At 47.5% G+C, this 23684-nt stretch overlaps 1 protein-coding gene across 2 annotated transcripts in view; it reads left to right on the forward strand.

The window, feature by feature from the left end:
* THSD7B (thrombospondin type 1 domain containing 7B) overlaps positions 1-23684 on the forward strand; it is a 501312-nt gene that overhangs the window by 323227 nt on the left and 154401 nt on the right. For both annotated transcript variants that reach the window (XM_073545559.1, XM_073545560.1), the window contains exon 14: positions 20722-20985. In XM_073545559.1, the coding sequence (XP_073401660.1) occupies positions 20722-20985 (264 nt within the window). The remainder of the gene's footprint in view (positions 1-20721; positions 20986-23684) is intronic.

Consider the following 23684-nt stretch of genomic DNA (forward strand, 5'->3'; position numbering starts at 1 on the left):
GGAAGAAGGGCCGAAGCCAACCCTTGCAGGAGACTACCCACGGAGGAGCCCTCTCTAGCCAGAGGTTGGAAATGTTGGCTTTAAGAAAGGTGTTCACTAAGAACACTACCGGGTTGACCATACCCAACCCACCTAGTCTCCTTGTGCGGTATGTGACCTCTCTCTTGATTAGGTTGAGCCTATTCCCCCATAACAGCTGGAAGAACAGGCTATAGACCCGTGTCCAGAGAGGTTCTGGCAAGATGCACACGCTGCCTAGGTAAATTAACAAGGGAAAAAGAAAGCCTTTAGCCAGGGCAACCCTTTCCCTTAGGGACAAAGACCAACCCTTCCATTGGTCCACCTTTTGGGCGGCGATCTTAAGTCTGCCCTCTAGAGTTGAGCGAAATGGGTCGAAAAATTTCAAAAGTCGCCGACTTTTGGCAAAGTCGGGTTTCATGAAACGAAACCCGACCCTAGGATGAGGTCGGCCACGAGGTCGGCGACTTACGCGCCAAAGTTGCGTTTCATAAGTTTGCTTTGCGCTCTTTTTCAGCCAATCAGGATCCACGGACACTGTGGGCAACGTGATGACATAGGCAGGGGTCACCACCATCTTTCAGAAGGGCATGCAAGTGATTGGCTTGCTTTGGTGGGCGTCACAGGGGGTATAAAAGGGCGTGCACGCCGACCGCCATCTTACTTCTGCCGATCTTAGCATAGGGAGAGGTGCTGCTGCTGATTCTGTAGGGAGAGCTTTAGGCAGGGAAGAAGAAAAAAAACTGCTTCTGCTGCTAGCGATTTTGCCTGTACAACACACCAGTCACTGTGTGTGCAGTGCAAGGGGAGGCTATATTTTGGTGGATCAGCGGTGTTGGTTGTTAGGCTGCCTTCTAAGGCTTCCTGACGGCTGCATTGCTGTTTACCCACTGCTCTGCAAACTGCTTTTTTAAAAGCAATCCCAATTTTTTTTTTTTGTCCTGCTGAGGTACTGAGCGTGCATTTTTTCACACCATACAGCGGTGCACACTCCTCACACAGTACCGTGTAACGGCTGTTATCACAGCCACAGTGAAGCTATCTGTGTGTCACTCTGTGAGAATAAGTCGAGGACATGTTCCGTTCTTACAGACCTGCACCTTCTAGTTTTGTCTAGCTTTCAAACAGTTAAATATATTTGCTGTTTGATCACATTCAAAACTATAGAGAGACAGCGTGTGTCAGTCCGTATACTTAAAAAACACGGAGCTTGACAATTTTACGTACACCGGACAGCCGTGTACGTGCATGCTCCTCTCAGTACCGTGTAACGGCTGTTATCACGGCCACAGTGAAGCTATCTGTGTGTCACTCTGTGAGAATAAGTCGAGGACATGTTCCGTTCTTACAGACCTGCACCTTCTAGCTTTGTCTAGCTTTCAAACAGTTAAATATATTTGCTGTTTGATCACATTCAAAACTATAGAGAGACAGCGTGTGTCAGTCCGTATACTTAAAAAACACGGAGCTTGACAATTTTACGTACACCGGACAGCCGTGTACGTGCACGCTCCTCTCAGTACCGTGTAACGGCTGTTATCACGGCCACAGTGAAGCTATCTGTGTGTCACTGTGGAAGGATAAGTGGAGGACTTGTTCCGTTCTTACAGACCTACACTCTAGGGAGATTTCTATTCTGCCCAATTCTATATACACCTTGTAGTTTGTGATACACTAGCCAATTTCTGCCTGTGACATAGCGCTGTGATATTCAGTGGGCCTCACACAATCCAAAAGTGTCCAGTGTCCACTAGTGTGTGCAGAAATTCAAAATCTCCGTGATCCTGTAGTCACTTTTTTCACACCTGTGCCATCGAGCCTGTGACATAGTGCTCTGATATTCAGTGGGCCTCACACAATCCATAAGTGTCCAGTGTCCACAAGTGTGTGCAGAAATTCAAAATCTCCCCTGTCCTATAGACACCTTGTACCTTGTTTTACATTACTATATAGTTTGGTGGATTTTGTCTACATTTCTACCAAAAATGAGGAAGGCTGGTGGAAGAGGCCGTGGAATTGGGCGGGGGTTGGCAGCTGGTAATGATGGTGTTGGTGGTGGATCTGATGGTAGTGGCAAAAGCAAAATAGGACCGAATGCAGAAGGTGTTGAGCCTGCGTCATCGTCTGGCTCCACAAGGCCTCGAAGGCTTACTTTTCTAGGAGTTGGCAAACCGCTTTTAAAGCCAGAGGTGCAGGAAAAAGTTTTGGCTTACATTGCTGACTCAGCCTCCAGCTCTATCGCCTCCTCTTCTGAAGTTGTAAAAAGTAAAAGCACTGAGTCGTCATTGGAGGCTCATGTTCATGAACCACACCTTTCCTTGTGTCCTTCACCCCAACCAAGATTGAAGGATGACACAGGCCATACTACTGATTACTCCATGGAGCTGTTTTCACATACCATGCCTGGATTACCAAGTGAAATGGTGAATTACCCAGGCCAAGATGAATCTGACATGGAGTGCACTGATGCACAGCCACTGATAGATGATTCTGCTGGTACATTCACTCAGAGCACTACATTGTCCTCGCAGTGTACAGAGCCAGATTCTGACCCTGATGAGACTCAGGTGCCCCTTCCCGCACACTATACCACCATACACGGTGACACAGAGGAAGGTGCACATGACATTGAAGAGGAGGTGATGGATGACCCAGTTGTTGACCCAGATTGGCATCCATTGGGGGAAGAGGGTGCTGCTTCCAATAGCTCAGATGAGGAGCATCCACAGCAGACATCGACATTGCAACAGCTGTTATCTGGCAGGCACGGAGCACTCCAAAGACAGGTTCCAAAAATCAAAAGAGTTGCTGGACAGTTTGTCCAGAGGGTCAAAATATCACAGCGTGCTAGGCCGCAAAATGTCTGCCAAAGTAGGAAGAGTGCAGTGTGGCACTTTTTTAAACAAAATCCTCATGATCAGGCCAAGGTTATCTGTAAGAAGTGCGCAAAGACCTTTAGCCGAGGGAAAAATCTGAAAAATTTGAATACCAGTTGCATGCTTAGACATTTAACCACCATGCGCTTGCAAGCGTGGACACAACACCAAACCTCAAGTACCACATGTGCAACTGATCACAAAGAAGGTAGTCAGCAATGCTACATTGTTTCCCCCACTGTAAGCCCACCGGTCAGCACAGCAGCAAATGTTGAGGTGTCGTTGCAAGGCCACAGCAGTCAGGGAATCCCACTGTTATATCAACGAAATACTGAATCTAGGCCATCAGAAAGAACACCAAGTCCATCACCATCATCAACCCTCTCTCAGTCCGCCCTGTCCACCGCTACTTCCACCATATGCAGCTCTAAAGTCCAGCTCACCCTCCCAGACACTATGAGTAGGTCAAGAAAGTACTCAGTCTCTCATCCGCGTACACTGGGTTTGAACGCCCACATTGCCAAACTAATCTCGTTTGAGATGATGCCCTATCGGTTGGTGGAAAGCGCAGCTTTCCGCGAACTCATGGCCTATGCAGTACCACGCTATGACCTACCCAGTCGCCACTTCTTCTCTCGCAAAGCCATCCCAGCCCTCCACCATCATGTGAAAGACCGCATTGTCCATGCACTCAAGCAGTCAGGGAGTGGAAAGGTGCACCTCACAACTGATGCATGGTCCAGTCGGCATGGCCAGGGCCGTTACGTGTCCATCACTGTGCACTGGGTTAATGTGGTGGATGCAGGGTCCACAGGGGACAGCGGTGGTGGGACAGTGCTGCCTAGCCCATGGTATAGGAAACAGTTGGCTGTTAGGCGTTCGACCCTCCTCCTCCTCCTCCAGAAGCGAAAGCTCGTCCACAGAGCGCAGTCGTACGAGCACTCCATCTGCAGCTGCCACTGTTGCACACAAGGTGTCCCCCTATCGAGCAGCTAGTGGAAAGCGTCAGCAGGCTGTGTTGCAGATGATGTGTTTGGGCGACAGACACACCGCCGAGGTGCTGGCCGAGTACTTGAAGCGACAAACTGAGTCATGGCTGGGCAGTGTACATCTTGAGGCAGGCAAGGTAGTTAGTGATAACGGCCGTAATTTTGTGGCAGCCATAGCCCTTTCAAAACTCAGCCATATACCTTGCTTGGCTCACACCTTGAACCTGGTGGTGCAGTGCTTCCTCAAAAATTATCCGGAGTTAACAGCCCTGCTCCAGAAGGTGCGAAGACTGTGCGCGCACATCCGCCGGTCGCCTGTACACTCCATTCGTATGCAGAAGCTGCAGCGATTGCTCCACCTTCCCAACCACCGCCTCATTAGCGACATTGCAACAAGGTGGAACTCCAACCTGCACATGGTTGAGCGGCTGTGCGAGCAGAGGCAGGCCATAATGCATTTGTGTGAGGATACACGGCCAGGCACTTTGAGTGCAGACATGGAGTTGACAGGTGTGCAGTGGTCGAAGCTGAAAGACCTCTGTAAAGTCCTTCAGTGTTTTGAGGAATGCACACGGCTGGTAAGCGCAGACGACGCCATCCTAAGCATGAGCATCCCACTTATGCGTCTGCTCATGCAAACTTTGACGCACCTTAAGGAGCAGGCGTCTGCAGCCAATGTTGATGAGGAGGAAGAGGAGGAGGGAATCCTTCATGACATTCAGCCATTGTCTGCTCAGGGACCTCTCCTGGACGAGGTGGAGGAAGAAGAGGAGGAGGAGGATGATGGGGATGATTACTTAGGGGAGGAGGATGCATCTCGTGGGGCAAGTGAAAATGTTGGCGTGGCAAGGTCTGGTACAGGGTTTGTGTGTGACTGGAGGGATGTGGATTTGCCAGAAAGTGCTCCTCCAACCAGCACTCGCAGTGCATCATTGACACCGGGAACATTGGCCCACATGTCAGATTATGCCTTGCAGATCCTAAAAAGGGACCCCCGCATTGCCAAAATGATGAACGATGACGACTACTGGTTGGCCAGCATCCTGGATCCACGCTATAAAGGCAAATTACAAAACATCATGCCACAGGAGAACCTTGACCTAATATTGGCTAATAAACAACCAACTCGGGTAAATCGGTTGCTTGAGGCATTCCCAGCACACAGCAGCGGTGATGGTTCTCACACGAGCCGTACGGGCCGGGGGCAGCTTGGCAGAGGTGTTCGTGGTGCACACAGCAGAAGTGGCGTTGGAGACAGGGGTTTCATGACAATGTTGTGGACTGATTTTTCAAGTACCGCTCACACAATTGGTAATACTGCATCGATGGAAAGTGACAGGAGACAGCAGTTGTCAACTATGGTTACAAACTACTTTTCCTCCCATATCGATGTTCTCCCACACAGGTCATTCCCCTTTGACTATTGGGCCGCTAAACTGGACACCTGGCCTGAATTGGCACAATATGCCTTACATGAGCTCGCTTGCCCAGCTGCAAGTGTGCTATCGGAAAGAGTCTTCAGTGCAGCTGGATCAATCCTGACAGAAAAAAGGACCCGTCTGTCAACCCAAAATGTGGATGATCTAACCTTCATTAAAATGAACCATGCATGGGTTTCCAAGGATTTTGTCCCACCTTCCCCTGATGACACATAGGGTGACAGAAAAATGGCTTGCTTTGGTCCACCTCTTCCTGGGACTTGACCTATTTCGCCTTTTGCATCAGCTGAATGTCTAACATCAACATATGCCACTTTCTAAAACTCCCTTAATGTGCTTACTCCCCCCCCCCCCCATGGCCGGGGTCACCACCTAGCGCACGACACCGTGCGAGTGCCGTTGCCCTGGACAGGTGGGTAGGCCGACTCTTGGGCGCGGGCACTGGCACAGGGTCCCTCATAGTGCAATCAAGTGTCTCTGATGGTGGTGGTGCACACCCACCATCAGACACACCGCCGTACTATGAGGGGTCCAGTGCCAGTACCGACGCCCACGAGTGGGCCCCCCTTGCTTGGGCAGGGCCCCAGCATTTGCAATCTTTACCTCTCCCTGCTCCTCCGCTGTGTAGTCTGGGCCGTCAAATCCATACTGTGCCTGACACCGTCTGAACCTGCCTCCTGATGTAAAGACATATATTTTGAATGTGTACACTATGCTATCCATACATGTTATCCGGGGATACGGTACCCTTTCTCACCTTTGTGCAATCACGTGCAATCCATACTGGGCCTAACACCGTCTGAGCCTGCCTCCTGATGTATAGACATATATTTTGAATGTGTACACTATGCTATCCATACATGTTATCCGGGGATACGGTACCCTTTCTCACCTTTGTGCAATCACGTGTAATCCATACTGGGCCTGAGAACGGCTGGCGAGCTGTTAAGCAAGCTACAGCACCTGTGGTTTGCACACGTAAGTTTTTCATTTTTTCAGGAATGACGGTTAGGCCTAATTCCGGAACTGCGGTTGACCTGCACTTACTGGGAAATCATCGTTCGCGGGTAATAATTGTAATCACAGATCCCCATCACTAACGTTGTTCAGCGGGTTATCTGCACCTGTAAGCGACAAACGCTGGCCTTTTCAGTGTAGCGCACATGCAGCCACGGACATGTAAGGGCATGACACACCAGTTATTGGCCAATCTCATGTGCCAGAGCCTCATGTGTCCCTCTAGTAAGCCGGACTCGGACCGCGGGGCATGACGGAGTCTCGTTCGTTAACGGAATTAAGCTTGCAATGTGTGCATCTTTTCTGTAGCTGGCATGGTTGAGGTTTCCCAGGTGGAGTCGAATTAAACCGTAGGCTCCACTCCTGGTGGTGCCCTTCTGGACATTCCTTTAAGGTTCAGCTTTGCAACCATACTGCCCACGTAAAACAAACACTTTGCCTTCATGAACGCTGTTTGGAGGGTCATGACTCGTGGGAATAACGCCGCCCAATCAGTTAACCTGCTAGAGAGATCCTTCGTTGCTCCCAAGCATGACATCACACTCCCTAGGAGGAAGGTAATGCCACTGTGGTGACCGTACTCCTGGGGGCGACACAGGTGCACTGATGCCCAGCCACTGCTCGATGAATCTGCTGGTACATTGACCCAGACCACTACATTCCCCTCGCACGCTACACGGCCTGAATCTGACCCTGATGAAACTCAGGTTACCCTTCCCATATACAGTTCCATCTTACACGGTGACAAAGAGGAAGCTGCAGATGAAAGTGCAGGTTCGGCCCACCCGCCATCAGACACACCACCGTACTATCAGGGGCCCTGTGCCAGTGCCGTCGCCAACGAGTGGGGCCCCCCTGCTTGCTCAGGATCACAGCACTTGCAAGGTTGAAATACTGTGCAGTGAGATGGAAGATGGGAACGACGAGGAGTCCAGACTAGTACAGGGATTCCCTAGCGAGGAGACTTATTTCATTGTTTTCAATGTTGGGACAGCAATTTTTGGGGAGCACTATACTCTGGAGAATGATAGATGGGGCCCACCATACACTGGAACATTCCAAAGGTGGACATCAGACACTGGAGCAGCATTTACAGGGCCCATTATACACTAGAGCATTAGAAATGGGGCCCATTATGTTTGGAGCATTATTTGGGCCCATAAGACAGTGGAGCTTCATCCATGGGGACCAACATATACTGTAGCATTATGTGGAGCTCATCATATACGGTTTCAAACATTATATGGGACCAATGATTCTGTATGGAGAAATAGATGGGCCTTGTCATGAGATGTAAAAAGTGAGGTATTTTTCATTGTACTATACCGCTATTTCTCTGCCGTATCGGAGCATGATGAGTTGTGGTATGTGTTAAAGGGGCGCTCTTTCGCACAGGGCACATGAAAACCTGGAGCCAGCCCTACCCCCCCCACAACTTTAGCCAAATACCCCCATTTTTCAATGCGTAACTTGTATTATGAAGTTAATTAAGGTTGACAAGCTTAAGTAAGAAGAATTGATGCTTTTGGCATTCAAATGGGCACTGTGGGTGTGTTTCCTGTCCTCCTCTCACTGCCGACTTTTATTCCCCATTGACTTACATTGGGTTTCGTGTTTCGGGACGACCCCGACTTTTCCCTGTAGTTGGCCGATCTTGCTCGACCCGACTTTTGGAAAAGTCGGGTTTCATGAAACGAAACTCGACCCTAAAAAAACAAAAGTCGCTCAACTCTACTGCCCTCCCAATTTTGCTGGGGGTAGTCCCCGGGGCCAAATTCGATGCCTAGAACTTTGGCGGTGGCCTGGGGCCCTGGAAGGGTGTCCGGGAGATCAAAACTAGGATCTCCCCCTCCCAGCCAAAGACTTTCACACTCATCCCGGTTGATCATGGACCCGGATGCCTCCGAATAGCGCACTACCTCTGACATGACCCAATCCGCCTCCCCCCTCAAGGACACGAAAAGGGAAACATCATCGGCGTACGCCACCACCCTCAGAGAGGACCCAGAGCCCGCCTGGTCCATCCCGACTCCCGCCAACGGTCCACGATCTACCCTCCTTAGGAAGGGATCGATCGCGAACACGTATAAAAGCGGGCTCAGCGGACAGCCCTGACGGACCCCAGAACCCACCTCAAAAGGGCGACCTGACCAACCGTTCACCAGCGGAAAAGTCTCAGCCCCTTGGTACAAGATCTCTAACCATTTTACAAACCTCCCAGGCAGACCATACCTCAAAAGGACGGACCAGAGGTACTCATGGTTGACCCGGTCAAAGGCTTTCGCTTGGTCTAACGACAGCAAGTACCCCTTCCAGTGGCCTGCCCTACCCTGCTCCACTGCCTCCTGGACACCGAGCACAGCACTAAAAGTACTGCGGCCTGGAACAGAGCAATGCTGGGCCCCTGAAAGGAGCCGGGGTGCAAACTTCTCCAGCCGATTAAACAGCACTTTGGCCAGAACCTTCCGGTCCGTATCGAGAAGCGCTATGGGACGCCAATTCTCGATACGGGACGGATCTTTACCCTTTGACAGAATAATTAGGGCTGACTTCCTCATTGAGTCGGGAAGAGTGCCCGAGGATAGACACTCATTAAAGACCCCTGTCAAGAGGGGGACCAAGGAGTCCCTAAAAGTCTTATAAAACTCGGATGTTAAGCCATCCGGACCTGGCCATTTCTTGGGCCGAAGCCCATCAATGGCCAGTCTCACTTCCTCCTCCCTAATTTCTTCTGCCAAAACACCAAGAGAGGGATCACCCCCTGGCTCAGGGACGGTTTCAGCCAGGAAAGCCGACATCCTATCCCGATCCAGATACTTCTTTTCCAAGAGGCGCGAGTAGAAGGATCTGACCACCTCCAGGATCCCTGATTTGGATCTGTTCAGGGACCCCGTACTGTCGATCAGTCCTCTCACCATCTTACAATTCACTGACATCTTACAGTTTCTGTAAGGGTCGGGTGAGCGGTACTTCCCGAAGTCCCTCTCAAAAACTAAAGATGTGTGTCTATCATACTGACACCTCTTGAGCAAAGATTTCACTCTGGAGATTTCCTCACGGTCACCTCCAGTCGAGACAAGCTGCTCGAGTTTCCTCCCCAGAGACTGATACAAGCGGTGCCTGTTCAGACTTCTGAGGTTCGAGAGCTGACGGAAGAACCCCGCCACCCGCTTTTTGAAGATCTCCCACCACTCTGACTTACTACTACAGAGATCCAACAGCGGTACCTGGCTCTGAAGAAAATCCTCGAAGGATTGTCTCACCTCCGCTTCTTCCAGCAGGGACGAATTGAGCTTCCACAGCCCTCTTCCCATCCGAGGAGTCTCTGCAACATTCCGAGAAAAGAAAATTAAACAGTGGTCGGAGAACTCCACCTCAACGGCGGACACAGCAGAAAAGATGGCGTCCTCCTTCAAAAAAAAACCTGCCCCTTGCCTCCATGGCGTTTTTCTTGCCTCCGCTCATACGCGGGGCCCCTTGCCTTAGCATTGCCCTTCCTCACCGGCCCCTCAGCCCTTCCCCCTCCGCCACCACCTGCCACGGCAGAAGCGCTGCCAGAGGTTGCCCCCTCACGGTCTCCCCCCACCGGGCCTGCAGAGGTATTGGAAAAAGAGCGAGGGCAGCGGCTGAGCGGGTGACCTAGGTCACCACACAGGTGGCACCGAATGTCTTTGCACAAGGCGGCCAGGTGGCCTACCCCACCACACAAGGCACACTTCTGCACCTTGCAGCTGGCGCTGAAGTGGGTGGGGTCGCCGCACTTGTGGCAGACCTTCGGTTGCCCCTGGTAGAAGACCAGGATCCTGTCCCTCCCCAAGAATGCCGAGGAAGGGATGTGGGTGACCGTGCCGCCGGAAACCTTCAGCTTTACCATGAAGGTCCAGCCCCCCGACCAGATGCCAAATTCGTCCCTGTTCTTTTTTGGGACCTCGGTGACTTCCCCGTAACGAGAAAGCCACGTCATAATGTCCACGCCGGCAAGTGACTCATTACAAGTGACCATGGTCACTCGTTTGACGGAATTTTGGCGAGACACCGCTTGCGCAACGAAGTCTCGCCATCCGGGCTCTTCTCGCACCAGCTCGTAGTTCGACCAGAAGAGCTCAAGCCCCTCTGGCCGCACGAAACTGACATCAAAGAAGCGGGATGCCGAAGGATGTATCAGGGCAAAGATGTCTTTCGCTCCGAAGCCCATCTTTAGGAGGAGCTCCACCACCTTGCTCCCGGGTGGAGAGGCTTCATTGCCCCCCACCTAAGACGGACCACATTCATTCTTGGCGGCCCCTGCCCGGCTGTGGGGAGAGACCAAACAGTCCCTCCCTCCCTTTGATTTTGGAAGGCTGCAAGGCCGTGTCTCTCTATCCAGAAAGACAGGTCCACTGTCCTCCCCTCTATTGTTACTGACCTTTCTCCCCTTTTAAGGGCCTCCAGGAAACGGTGGTGCAAAGCGCCGTCCCTGGAGCCCGGAGGCGAGGAGACCCCCCCAGGACCACCCTGACCCCCAGCCGCGGCCCCCGCATAGTTACGTTGGGGTCTCGCGGCTGGGGGGGCAGATGGGCCAGCCCTCCCACCACCACTTGTGCCTGCACCCTCATTCGTCCTCCCACTCACTCTCTCATTCACTCTTTTATTATTCCCACTCACCCCAGCATTCACTCCAGCACTTTCAGCCACATTCACTCCCTCATCCATGTTACTCACATCCCCATTCACGTCCGCAAACAACTCCTCAAAAATATCAGTCACAGAGGGCAGCGGGCCTGCCATGGCTACGCCCCCCCCGCCAGTCACGGCCACCACGGGCAGAGCAGTGACCCCTTGCGAGGCCACGCCCCCCCAGGTGACGCGGACGTAGCGAGCGGGACAGCGGCCGAGGAGGACATGCCCCCCCGCATGCCACAGCCTTTGCAGGCCGGGCAACACTCGGGGAGGCCCCGCCCCCTCGCAGACCACCGCCACCACTCTGTGCCCACCACTTGCCACGGGCAGGGCCGGCCACTCCCCCTCGTCGCCCAGTGGCGGCGGAGCCCCCTGCACGGACCCCTTTTTGGGTCGACGTGCCGGAGACCCCGCTCTTACCACGGGCGCCGCCATGGGAGCGACCAGCTCCCTGCACCACTTCAGTTGTCGTTGGATTTTTTGTTCACCCTTCCTAGACTTCTGGACCCCCACTAGCGATCCAGACTTAGCGGATCCGTACGTGGGGGGTCCAGAATCCCCAGCACTCGCCACCGGAGGTGCGGCCCTGGCTGTACCAACTTTACCTGGCGCGAGGCCAGCCCCCCCTGCCACCGAGGGCTGAGCCTGGACACCACCACCAACACCACAACCAGCACCGACCTCCATGTCGCTGCCCTGGTCTGAACTGTCACCAGATGCGACAGTCAGGTCACAACAGTCATCTCTCTCCCCGCTCCCTCGCTGCGGACCCACCACAGGGCCCGAGCTGGGGTGGGTAGCGGGTTCCACACAGCGGGACAGAGGGGCCCTGGGAAGAGGAGCAAAAACCAGTTGTTCCTCCACGCCTTCAGAGGCCTTACGCCTGCTCCTCCTGTTTCTCCTCTTCCCGGTTGCCTCATCCTCCGGGCAGACTTCATCCCCAAACAACAGAGTGCCAAACCGTGCTGGGGATTCCATCTGCCGCACTTGCCTGAGGATGAGGCAGCCCCCCACGGTATTACTCCCACTCCCTCCATCCTCCCCCTCGCTCCTGCTTTCCTCCGCGTTACTGGAGTCCAGAAGGAGGGCCAATTGCTCAGGGGCTATCCCGCTGCATGTTACCTGACTCCTGCTGGTGTCCGTCAGGTCTTCAGGTGGAGTCGGCCCGGGTGTAGCGTGGGCGCCATCTTGCTCTTCCTTCTCCTCACTTTCCTCCACCTGGGTGGGGCCTCCTGACCCTCCAGGAAACCCACCGGCCATGGCCCTGAACCGGTCCTCGTTGTGCATCTTCTCCTGGAAGGGGCCGCTGCTGGCCATGATGACACTTCGCCGGCCCTCCAGGGCCCGAATCTCCTCTTCCAGCCGCTGGACTGTGGCTGCAACCTCCGCTTTCTTTGAGGTACGGAGCCTGTTTTTAGCTATTATCCTGGCTCCCTCCAACTCCCCCCGAAGTTTCCTCAGCTGCTTCCTGGCCTCCTCATTCGGAGAGGTGGGCATGGATGCGGGAGGCGTAGGTGGTAGCCAGCTCTCCCGCAGCCTTGGAGCCCCAGATGTTAAGGGGGGGCCCCGCCTCACCTCTGCCGGCTGCTGCACCTCCGGGGCAAGGGCCCACCACAGCCTTCACTTCAGGGGTCCCGGACCCTGGAGCCTTGCGGCCCCCTGGGGTCCGCTTTTTCCCCATCCCTGGGACTGGCTGGCTGTGCCTTTGGCCTCCTGATGGTGGATGAGGCCCCCCCACCCCCAGCCGGCTTGCCGGGGGGTGGGAGCCAGGGGCACAGCCCCAGCGCTCAGTCCCAGGGAGAGTCCTCTTTCCTGGGAAGGGGGCAGATGGAAAGTCCTTGCAGGAAAAAAAACCTCCCTTCGCAGGAGCTTAGCAAAACCCCAGCCTGCAGACACTCAGCACAGACGCTCCTGCTCTTCCTGGGCGTGCCCAGAGCTGCACTCACTATTCTGCTGGTGCAGTCACTGTGTACATACATTACATTACTGATCCTGGGTTACATCCTGTATTATACCCCAGAGCTGCACTCACTATTCTCCTGCTGGTGCAGTCACTGTGTACATACATTACATTACTGATCCTGGGTTACATCCTGTATTATACCCCAGAGCTGCACTCACTATTCTGCTGGTGCAGTCACTGTGTGCATACATTACATTACTGATCCTGTTACATCCTGTATTATACCCCAGAGCTGCACTCGCTATTCTGCTGGTGCAGTCACTGTGTACATACATTACATTACTGATCCTGAGTTACATCCTGTATTATACTCCAGAGCTGCACTCACTATTCTGCTGGTGCAGTCACTGTGTACATACATTACATTACTGATCCTGAGTTACAGTTGTGGCCAAAAGTATTGACACCCGTGCAATTCTGTCAGATAATACTCAGTTTCTTCCTGAAAATGATTGCAAACACAAATTCTTTGGTATTATTATCTTCATTTAATTTGTCTTAAATGAAAAAACACAAAAAGAATTGCCCTAAAGCCAAATTGGATATAATTCTACACCAAACATAAAAAAGAGGGTGGACAAAAGTATTGGCACTGTTCGAAAGATCATGTGATGCTTCTCTAATTTGTGTAATTAACAGCACCTGTAACTTACCTGTGGCACCTAACAGGTGTTGGCAATAACTAAATCACACTTGCAGCCAGTTGACATGGATTAAAGTTGACTCAACCTCTGTCCTGTGTCCTTGTGTGTACCACATTGAGCATGGAGAAATGAAAGAAGACCAAAGAACTGTTTGAGGACTTGAGAAACCAAATTGTGAGGAAGCATGAGCAATCTCAAGGCTACAAGTCCATCTCCAAAGACCTGAATTTTCCTGTGTCTACCATGCGCAGTGTCATCAAGAAGTTTAAAGCCCATGGCATTGTGGCTAACCTCCCCAGATGTGGACGGAAAAGAAAAATTGACAAGAGATTTCAACGCAAGATTGTGCGGATGTTGGATAAAGAACCTCGACTAACATCCAAACAAGTTCAAGCTGCCCTGCAGTCCGAGGGTACAACAGTGTCAACCCGTACTATCCGTCGGCATCTGAATGAAAAGGGACTGTATGGTAGGAGACCCAGGAAGACCCCACTTCTTACCCCGAGACATAAAAAAGTCAGGCTAGAGTTAGCCAAAACTTACCTGAAAAAGCCTAAAATATTTTGGAAGAATGTTCTCTGGTCAGATGAGACAAAAGTAGAGCTTTTTGGGCAAAGGCATCAACATAGAGTTTACAGGAGAAAAAAAGAGGCATTCAAAGAAAAGAACACGGTCCCTACAGTCAAACATGGCGGAGGTTCCCTGATGTTTTGGGGTTGCTTTGCTGCCTCTGGCACTGGACAGCTTGACTGTGTGCATGGCATTATGAAGTCTGAAGACTACCAACAAATTTTGCAGCATAATGTAGGGCCCAGTGTGAGAAAGCTGGGTCTCCCTCAGATGTCATGGGTCTTCCAGCAGGACAATGACCCAAAACACACTTCAAAAAGCACTAGAAAATGGTTTGAGAGAAAGCACTGGAGACTTCTAAGGTGGCTAGCAATGAGTCCAGACCTGAATCCCATAGAACACCTGTGGAGAGATCTAAAAATGGCAGTTTGGAGAAGGCACCCTTCAAATATCAGGGACCTGGAGCAGTTTGCCAAAGAAGAATGGTCTAAAATTCCAGCAGAGCATTGTAAGAAACTCATTGATGGTTACCGGAAGTGGTAGGTCGCAGTTATTTTGGCTAAAGGTTGTGCAACCAAGTATTAGGCTGAGGGTGCCAATACTTTTGTCTGGCCCATTTTTGGAGTTTTGTGTGAAATGATCAATGTTTTGCTTTTTGCTTCATTCTCTTTTGTGTTTTTTCATTTAAGACAAATTAAATGAAGATAATAATACCAAAGAATTTGTGTTTGCAATCATTTTCAGAAAGAAACTGAGTATTATCTGACAGAATTGCAGGGGTGTCAATACTTTTGGCCACAACTGTACATCCTGTATTATACCCCAGAGCTGCACTCACTATTCTGCTGGTGCAGTCACTGTGTACATACATTACATTACTAATCCTGAGTTACATCCTGTATTATACCCCAGAGCTGCACTCACTATTCTGCTGGTGCAGTCACTGTGTACATACATTACATTACTAATCCTGAGTTACATCCTGTATTATACCCCAGAGCTGCACTCATTATTCTGCTGGTGCAGTCACTGTGTACATACATTACATTACTGATCCTGAGTTACATCCTGTATTATACCCCAGAGCTGCACTCACTATTCTGCTGGTGCAGTCACTGTGTACATACATTACATTACTGATCCTGAGTTACTTCCTGTATTATACCCCAGAGCTGCACTCACTATTCTGCTGGTGCAGTCACTGTGTACATACATTACACTACTGATCCTTTAGTAATCCTCAGTTACATCCTGCATTATCTACTCCAGAGCTGCACTCACTATTCTGCCGGTGGATTCACTCTACATTGATCTTGTGTTACAGTGGCCAACTGTCATGATCCAGGTTGGATTATGACAGATAAATACACTTAAAAAACTGAAGTCTGAACTGATAAAATAAATTAATGTGTATGCACAATGTAAGTGCATATTAACACATGACCATTAACCAGAGAAAACAAAAAGCAAAAAACACAAATTTTATTTGTGTTTTTGCTTTTTGTTTTCTCTGGTTAATTGTCATGTGTTAATATGCACTTACATTGTGCATACACATTAATTTATTTTATCAGTTCAGACTCCAGTTTTTGATTCATTTCATTGTGCATTCAGTGCATATAAGGGTGTGACCGCCCTCTTTCTGAGCTGGGAAAACCATCCAGTCTGGCCTATGCTTTTACTAGTGGGTCAGTCCCTCGATCCTTGTTCACATTCACGTCACTTGGCAAGTGAAAAGGTTTTAAATACTAGAGTAGGACTGTCCCACTGGGGTTGCCGTGACGTGGCGGGATGGCTTGTACATTATTTTGATCAAAATTATGTTTACTAAATACTATTATTATTATTATTATTATTATTACATTTATGCATTATTTGCAGTTTATTTTTTACTTTTTATTTGTGTTTTTTGCCTTTTGTTTCTTCAGATAAATGCACTAGTAACCTTTTTTTTCCCTTAAGCTGTGTGCTTATAGATAGTTTTGACCCCGGTGGCCATTAGGGTCATTGCACTGTGGTGGTTTCAGTTCTAGTTTTGCCCCCAGTGCCGTTAGGGTCATTGCACTCTGGTTACTTTAGTTTAGTGTACGTGATTATGAAGCAGGTGTGATTGCTAGCTCTCTGCTATAAAAGAGTGTCAGGTGTTGCAATCACTGTTGGTGATATTGGTCATTTCAACCATCCTTGGTGGAGGAGCTAGAGAGAGTTCCTGGCAGCTCAGTCAGAGTCCTGGTGTGGAAGGAGCTAGAGAGAGTTCCTTGCAGCTCTGACAAAGCTTGGTGAAGTAGCAGCGATTCTGGAGGAAAACTGCATTCTGGTGGTGGACTCTGTTGCTGGGAGCAAGAGCAACAGAGCAAAGCTAAGTGGTATTATCCCTGTTTGTGACTTCCCTTATGTGTGTTTCAGTGCAGTGGTGGGATTAGTTTCTGCACCAGCCAATTCATTAGAAAGGGCTAGGTGCAGGGCGAGCAAGGGTTTTTAGGTTCCAGCTCGGCGACAGGTCCGGAGCCTGTATAGGGACTGTTAGGAGTGTAAAGACTGGCTCAGGGGAGTGCAGAAGGTCTCTACGTCCCCATTCCCTATCGCAGGGCCCTCCATTGTATCAGTTTCCCTGGTGTTTCCCTTTATTATTTAAATTCGCCCTACTGGAGGCGGTATATCCAGGGTCACGTGTGTGAGAGAAATTCGCCCTGCTGGAGGCGGTGTGTCCAGCCACACATTGACCATCACACCAACAAATTTCTTACCAGCAGGATATGCCAAGAAAATTCAGCTTAGAAGTTTTCAGAATTGTGGATAAATCTCTGGATGATAATATAGGCTTGATATCAGGATCAGTTTAGTGTATTTACAAAACTTTTTTTGTTGAAGGACACGTTTGTGTGTGTGTGTGTGTGTGTGTGTGTGTGTATCTCACTGTATAATGATGGTCACATGAACCTTTATTAAAGGGATTGTCTGGTCTTAAGCCACAAGTCTGCAGTCACAGAGAGTGACACATAGTGACCGCAGACTCTTGGCTCAAGGCCGGACAGCCCCTTTGATGCTGGAAGTTGATGGACATATCATAAAGAGCACTACTCTCATGTACGATATGCAGTATTACATCACTTTCTGCTTCACCATCTCTTACCTAATAAACGCTTACCGAATATCACGGATTCCTGCACCGGCATACTTGGCATCCTCCTGAGACACAGCTGTTGTGTCCCGCTGCGATGTTAATTGTGCTTAGTGGATTAATTTAGTGCAGGAATCCTGTCTACAACTGATGTAATTAACAATAAATTACTTTTCTGTTAACTGAATAGTAATATTGGCTCACAATGAGAGATGAACCTTTTGCCAAAGCTTCATTTCTTCTGCCGGAGGCCACCCTGCACTTGTTCCCATAGCCGGGAGAAGCTGACCTCCCACCTTCAGCCCATATATCTCCATAGCAGTGGTACCGTTACCATTTACCCAGAGCTTTCTAACCACATTCCCAAATCTTCAGGGATTTGCTTTACAGCAAAACTGTAGACCGGAAACAACTCATTAACTTCCATGGAAAATGACTGAATGCATGAGCTGTGATCTGTGCAGAGATGATTGTACGAGGTGTGAGTGCTGGGGGTGAGCTGTGACATCACCTATTGTTAATGTGGATCCTATATTATCAGCTGTATATAGAGGTGTTATCATTCTACAGGAGGAGGAGGTGAGCTGTGACATCACCTATTGTTAATGTGCATCCTATATTATCAGCTGTATATAGAGGTGTTATCAGTCATTGTACAGGAGGAGGAGGTGAGCTTTGACATCACCCATTGAAACTGTAGATCCTGTATTATCAGCTGTATATAGAGGTGTTCTCAGTCATCATACAGATCTCGATTTTATGACCCAGCAGGGCCCACAGCAGCTTCATAACCCCGTTCCACTTGATCTTACAGCAAGTTTTTCAACTCCAGTTCATTACAAGCCTTAATGAATCTATAACTCTGACTTGATTAGAAGATCCAGCCGGCATATAAATCCAACTTCATTAGAACAAACAGCATAAAACATCAATAAAAAAACAAAAAAAAAAAACATAAAGCATAATCCGTCTCCGCTTCATCTTCATGGGCTTTAAAACTTCAAAAAGAATTGTGTACAGAAAATCTCAGCTCCACGTTAAATTTCATTTATTGCTTTGGCGTAAAATACAGCCGCCGCCGGGGACAGCAGAAAATTGTGAATATCACTTGAAATGTTTATTGAAAACAATGGCAGAGTAATTGTTTTACACGGGGCATGTAATTGAGGAACATAAATAGCCCACGTAACCTACGTATTAGCAAAGCGGCACAATGGCGTTCAGTGCCTGTTCTTTGATTTACGACTGGTCTTTCCCTTGTTTCATGATTGAGTGTTCTGGTGCAGCGTCATTTCTAATGAGTAATTCCATTCTTTATCATCCTCTGGAGGCAGTTCTGTTCAGTTCCATGCCCAAACTACAAGGAGGGATTAAAATCGGCATTTTATGAGTTGAGCCAGAGACAGGGAAAGTCTTTTATGCTCTATGTGGACTATTGGGCAAAAAACCCTTGGATTATAGATGTATGCAGCCTTAAATTTTCACTAGCCTTGTTAATGACAAGCCATTTTTGTATGTTAATCTCTTCCATTGCTCACGATACAACATAGATACATTATGGTCGCATACTTTGCAGGCTGCAATTCATGCTATTGTAAAAATGCAATAAAAAGCAAAAGAAGGAGCAATGATCATAAATCTTGATAAATAGTAACAATTTTTATTAAATATTTACAAAAATATAAAAAACAACAACATAGAAACATAATCAAACACAGAAACATAGAAACATAGATCATAATGACATGGGATAAGGCAACAGACTACAGGCAGCTAATGCATAGAGTTTCTCAAATAATGGTTATCAAATGAGAGCTAAAAAAATATGTTTGTGTCTCTATGTCAGTATAATATAGCATGTTTGCTGCACCAGACAGCCTCCAATTATATAGCCGAGGTGTATCAGATCTCAATTGCATACATGTGGTATGTATATAATATACAACACCATCGAAACTATCATTATATATAGGCACTTATATTAAACTTTCAAAGAATGATCCATTTATATAAAGATTATATCACTGTGCTTAGACATGAATAAATAGTAATACAAGCACCAATATCATGCACTAATAGAATCATATACCTGTGGTCATGATGAGAAGTCTACACTACCGTTGCCTGAAAAAAGAACACCTCGACGCGCGTTTCACCGCCTCTGCAGGGGATCATTATATATTGTATGAGGAACTTCTTTGGCTTTATTCAATTCATGTCATAACCACTGGTTGGTCACATGTAGACACCTATAGAAGTAATTACTCCTGACAGAGTATTGTGAAATCATATTATTTTCACCAAAGCCGGTATTATCAATATTTTAGCCAGAGTGGATACAAAGAACGTTTCACACTCTGGAGGACCGGATCTGTCCTTTGTTACAGAGAGATCCTGATTGGTTTCACTAATCACTATGTAATTCTCCATTACACCTGTGATGGCGCTGCAGGGAAATTGAATACTTTACACCCTGGCTTAACCAAATTTATTAGCTGTAGATCTCAGCATGAGGAAACTCTGTGATCTGCTTATTTTCAAGAGACCTTTTGAATAAGTAGGAACTGTCCCAAGCAGAGAGCCACTTCCATGTATGTGTTTTCCACAGTTCTTTTAAATCCCATCCCATAGATATAGGTTGGAGGCAAATGAAATTTTCCTTGAATTTTACAAAAAAATTTGGACTCTCCTAAATAATATTATACGTTTGCTTTGTGTTAATTAAGGAAAATAGCAGCTATCTACAATCACTTTACTGAATTGCAAAGGACCCCAAATGAGTTACAAAAAAAATGATTCCTCTCCTTTTGGGGCTCTGCTGTCCTGCCATTGCATCCCCATGTCTGGTCCTCTACAAAGCTCCTTCCTTGGTGGAACATTCGGAGTATCTTCACTTTTCCATGGAGTTTTGCTGGCACCAATAAGTGCATCAACCAAGAAGCTGATTGGACCTTTTTAGGTTGTGTATTGTGACATTAAACACCTACTCTGCATCGGAGGGAAGCACACTGAAAAAAATTATCAAAGTTGACATTGTGAGCCAATCATAAAAGATACTGGTAAGAACTTCATGGAGGAGTGCAGGCAAGTATTTATATTTTACATTTTGTGATTAATGCCCTGGGGTCTACAGGGACTTAATCATACTAAGGAATATTCGATTTCTAGCTAAAAACATGAATGTACATCAAATTGTCTAGTCAAATTCAAGCAAACTGATGAAATCGAATTTCACAAGATTTGTTCAAAGCTGCTATCCACTGTATTTTGTACAAAAACCTATCTCTTATTTTGCCGACGTCCTTGCTATAACTGCCCTTAAACGTTAAGACACCTGAAAAGATGAATATTTGTGCATTTAGCCGAGTTGTCTAACGCTTTACAATATTTTTGATTTCATTAATACTATTCTGCTCTGGTTACAGGGAGAAGCAAGAAGCGGGACAGATGTCAGAACGCAGAGGCTTATCCGTTAGTGGAGACAGAGGCGTGCGCCTGTGAAGTATATAAATCTCAGCCGTATGGAAATTGGTCGGACTGCATAATACAAGATGCAAGAAATGAGATGCAGCTGGGAGTGAGAACTCTGGGAAACATGAAAGGCTGCGGCGGAGGCATCCGACTCCGAGCCATCGCTTGTTACGATTTAACTGGCAGAATAGTTGAGCCCACTCTCTGTAGTCATTCTGGTAAGAAGAAATATAGAATTATTTTTAGAGCTGCCATCTATCATTGAATGGTTTTAATTGTGAAGGTGGGGAAGGGATTTGTATCCATGTAGTCTTCGTTTTATAGAAGTGAAGTTGTCTAACAATTAGAAGATCCAGGCCTGCGCTGTGTGGGAAATTCTCAGTCAGATGTTCCTCTATTTACCAGACTGGATAGGGAGAAGAAGTGCAGAAAAAATCTAACAATCAAATGTATTAATCTCTGCAAAACTTACAGTAAATTGGATCCATAGGAAGCAGTGTTATAGTAGTTATATTCCTGTACATCAGAGCAGCATTATGGTAGTTATATTCTTGTACATATGGGCAGTATTATAGTAGTTACCGTATATACTCAAGTATAAGCCGAGGCCCATAATTTTGCCACAAAAAACTGGGAAAACTTATTGACTCGAGTATAAGCCTAGGGTGGAAAATGCAGCAGCTACTGGTAAATTTCAAAAATAAAAATAGCTACCAATAAAAGTAAAATTAATTGACACATCAGTAGGTTAAAGGTTTTTGAATATCCATATTGATTCAGGAGCCCCATATAATGCTCCTTACAGTTCATGATGTCCCCATAAGATGCTCCATACAAAATATGCCCCATATAATGCTGCACAAAGGATAATAATGGCCCTATAAGATGCTCCATAGAATAATATGCCCCATATGCTGCTACATAAAGGTTATGGCCCCATAAGATGCTCCATAGAATAGGCTGCATATGCTGCTGCAAATTTAAAAAAAAAAAAAAAAAAAAAAAAAAGACATACTCACCTCTCTTTGCTGTGGGCCAGGTGCCGGTGTTGCAACTGGCTCAGGGCCCCAGCACCTGTTATTCACCTGTCCCCATTCCACCGCTGCTCTGTCTTCCGGGTCTCTGCAGTGACTGTTCAGGCAGAGGGCGCGCACTAACTACGTCATAGCGCCCTCTGACCTAAACGTCACAGCCAGAGGACACAGCGGCACACGGCGGTGGAATGGGTACAGGTGAATGTAGCATGGCTCCCCCCGTCCTCCCTGTCATACTCACCCCCTCCTGGCACGTCTCTGCAGCCCCTGCTTCTCCCATGGTCTTGGCGCTGCACCTTTTCCAGTGTTCAGCGGTCACGTAGTACCGCTCATTAAAGTCATGAATATGTGCATATTCATGACTTTAATGAGCGGTACTATGTGACCACTGAACACAGGAAGAACTGCGGCGCTGAGACCATGGGAGAAACAAGGGCTGCAGAGACCGTGCCAGGAGGGGGTGAGTATGATCTGACACCCACGCTCCCCCCTCCCCCACCCACCCCCTGGTATATGACTTGAGTAAAAGCTGAGAGGGGGACTTTCAGCCTTAAAAAATGGGCTGAAAATCTCGGCTTATACTCGAGTATATACGATATATTCTTGTACATAGAGGCAGTATTATAGTAGTTATATTATATATAACCAATATAACCAATCCGTACAGACTTTTAAACCTCCTTAGATTGAAAGAAATAAAGATGGGTATATTTTTGCACTGATATTTCTTATATGACTGAAGGGTCATTTTAAATTGTTACATCAGTAAAAATAAATTTCCGCTTTTTATGCATATTAGTATTTTTCACATTGCATCGATAAAACTACATAAAATGTTAGATCCTTTTCCCCTTTGTCTAGTATAAAACCATTTATTGCTTTCTCATACTCTGTCCTATTTTGTCACCGCTGACTCCATTCTTCGCCGACCCGATTATATCTTGCAGGTTAACTCACTATTATAGATAATCTTGTTTCATTTACCAGTAGCACAGTTCTGTAAGGTCTGTGATAAGGTGATCCAGCTTACATGAGATGTTCCTATTATAAAATGGCTACAGTTACAGCTGGATCAAGATAATTGGGCAGGGTATGTGCAGAAAAGCCGAAACACCGTTACTGGGAGATAAAGCGTGTTTGTGTTCTGAAGGGTCAGTGCTGAATGAATAGACTGGACAGAGTTTTCCTGAGCTCCTGCATGTTTCATCGAATGCTGCAATAACTTTCTTATCGCACCCTGCAGACATTCGGCATTAAAAGGGTCAACGTGTGTCGGCGTCAATAGGAGGTGAAGGGGGCAGAAAAAGGCACAATGCCAGATCCTTGCTCCTGCCCTCTTACTGCCACTTTAAATGAAAAACATCTTATTATTAAAGGGCAATTCTTGTCACGATGGATATTTTAATATCACTGATTCCTAAGTTATATGACATTTAGAAATCAAACCGGGCTTAATACCATTTTTGCATTCTTATCTTTGCTCCCATCATGACTTGGGGTTAGGAGTATAAGGGTGGATGAAATAAGCACGGATAAAATTTAAAATAATGCTCAGTATAACTACTATAATACTGCCCCCATGTACAAGAATATAACTACTATAATACTGCCCCGTGTACAAGAATATAACTACTATAATACTGCCCCTAGGTACAAGAATATAACTACTATATTACTGCCCCTATGTACAAGAATATAACTACTATAATACTGATCCTATGTACAAGAATATAACTACTATAACACTGCCCCCTATGTACAAGAATATAATTACTATAATACTGCCCCTATATACAAGAATATAACTACTATAATACTGCCCCTATGTACAAGAATATAACTACTATAATACTGCCCCTATGTACAAGAATATAAGTACTATA

Source organism: Dendrobates tinctorius, unplaced genomic scaffold (genome assembly GCF_039654945.1).
Source record: "Dendrobates tinctorius isolate UK_male_01 unplaced genomic scaffold, ASM3965494v1 ptg000143l, whole genome shotgun sequence".
In the NCBI taxonomy this organism is placed as follows: domain Eukaryota; kingdom Metazoa; phylum Chordata; class Amphibia; order Anura; family Dendrobatidae; genus Dendrobates; species Dendrobates tinctorius.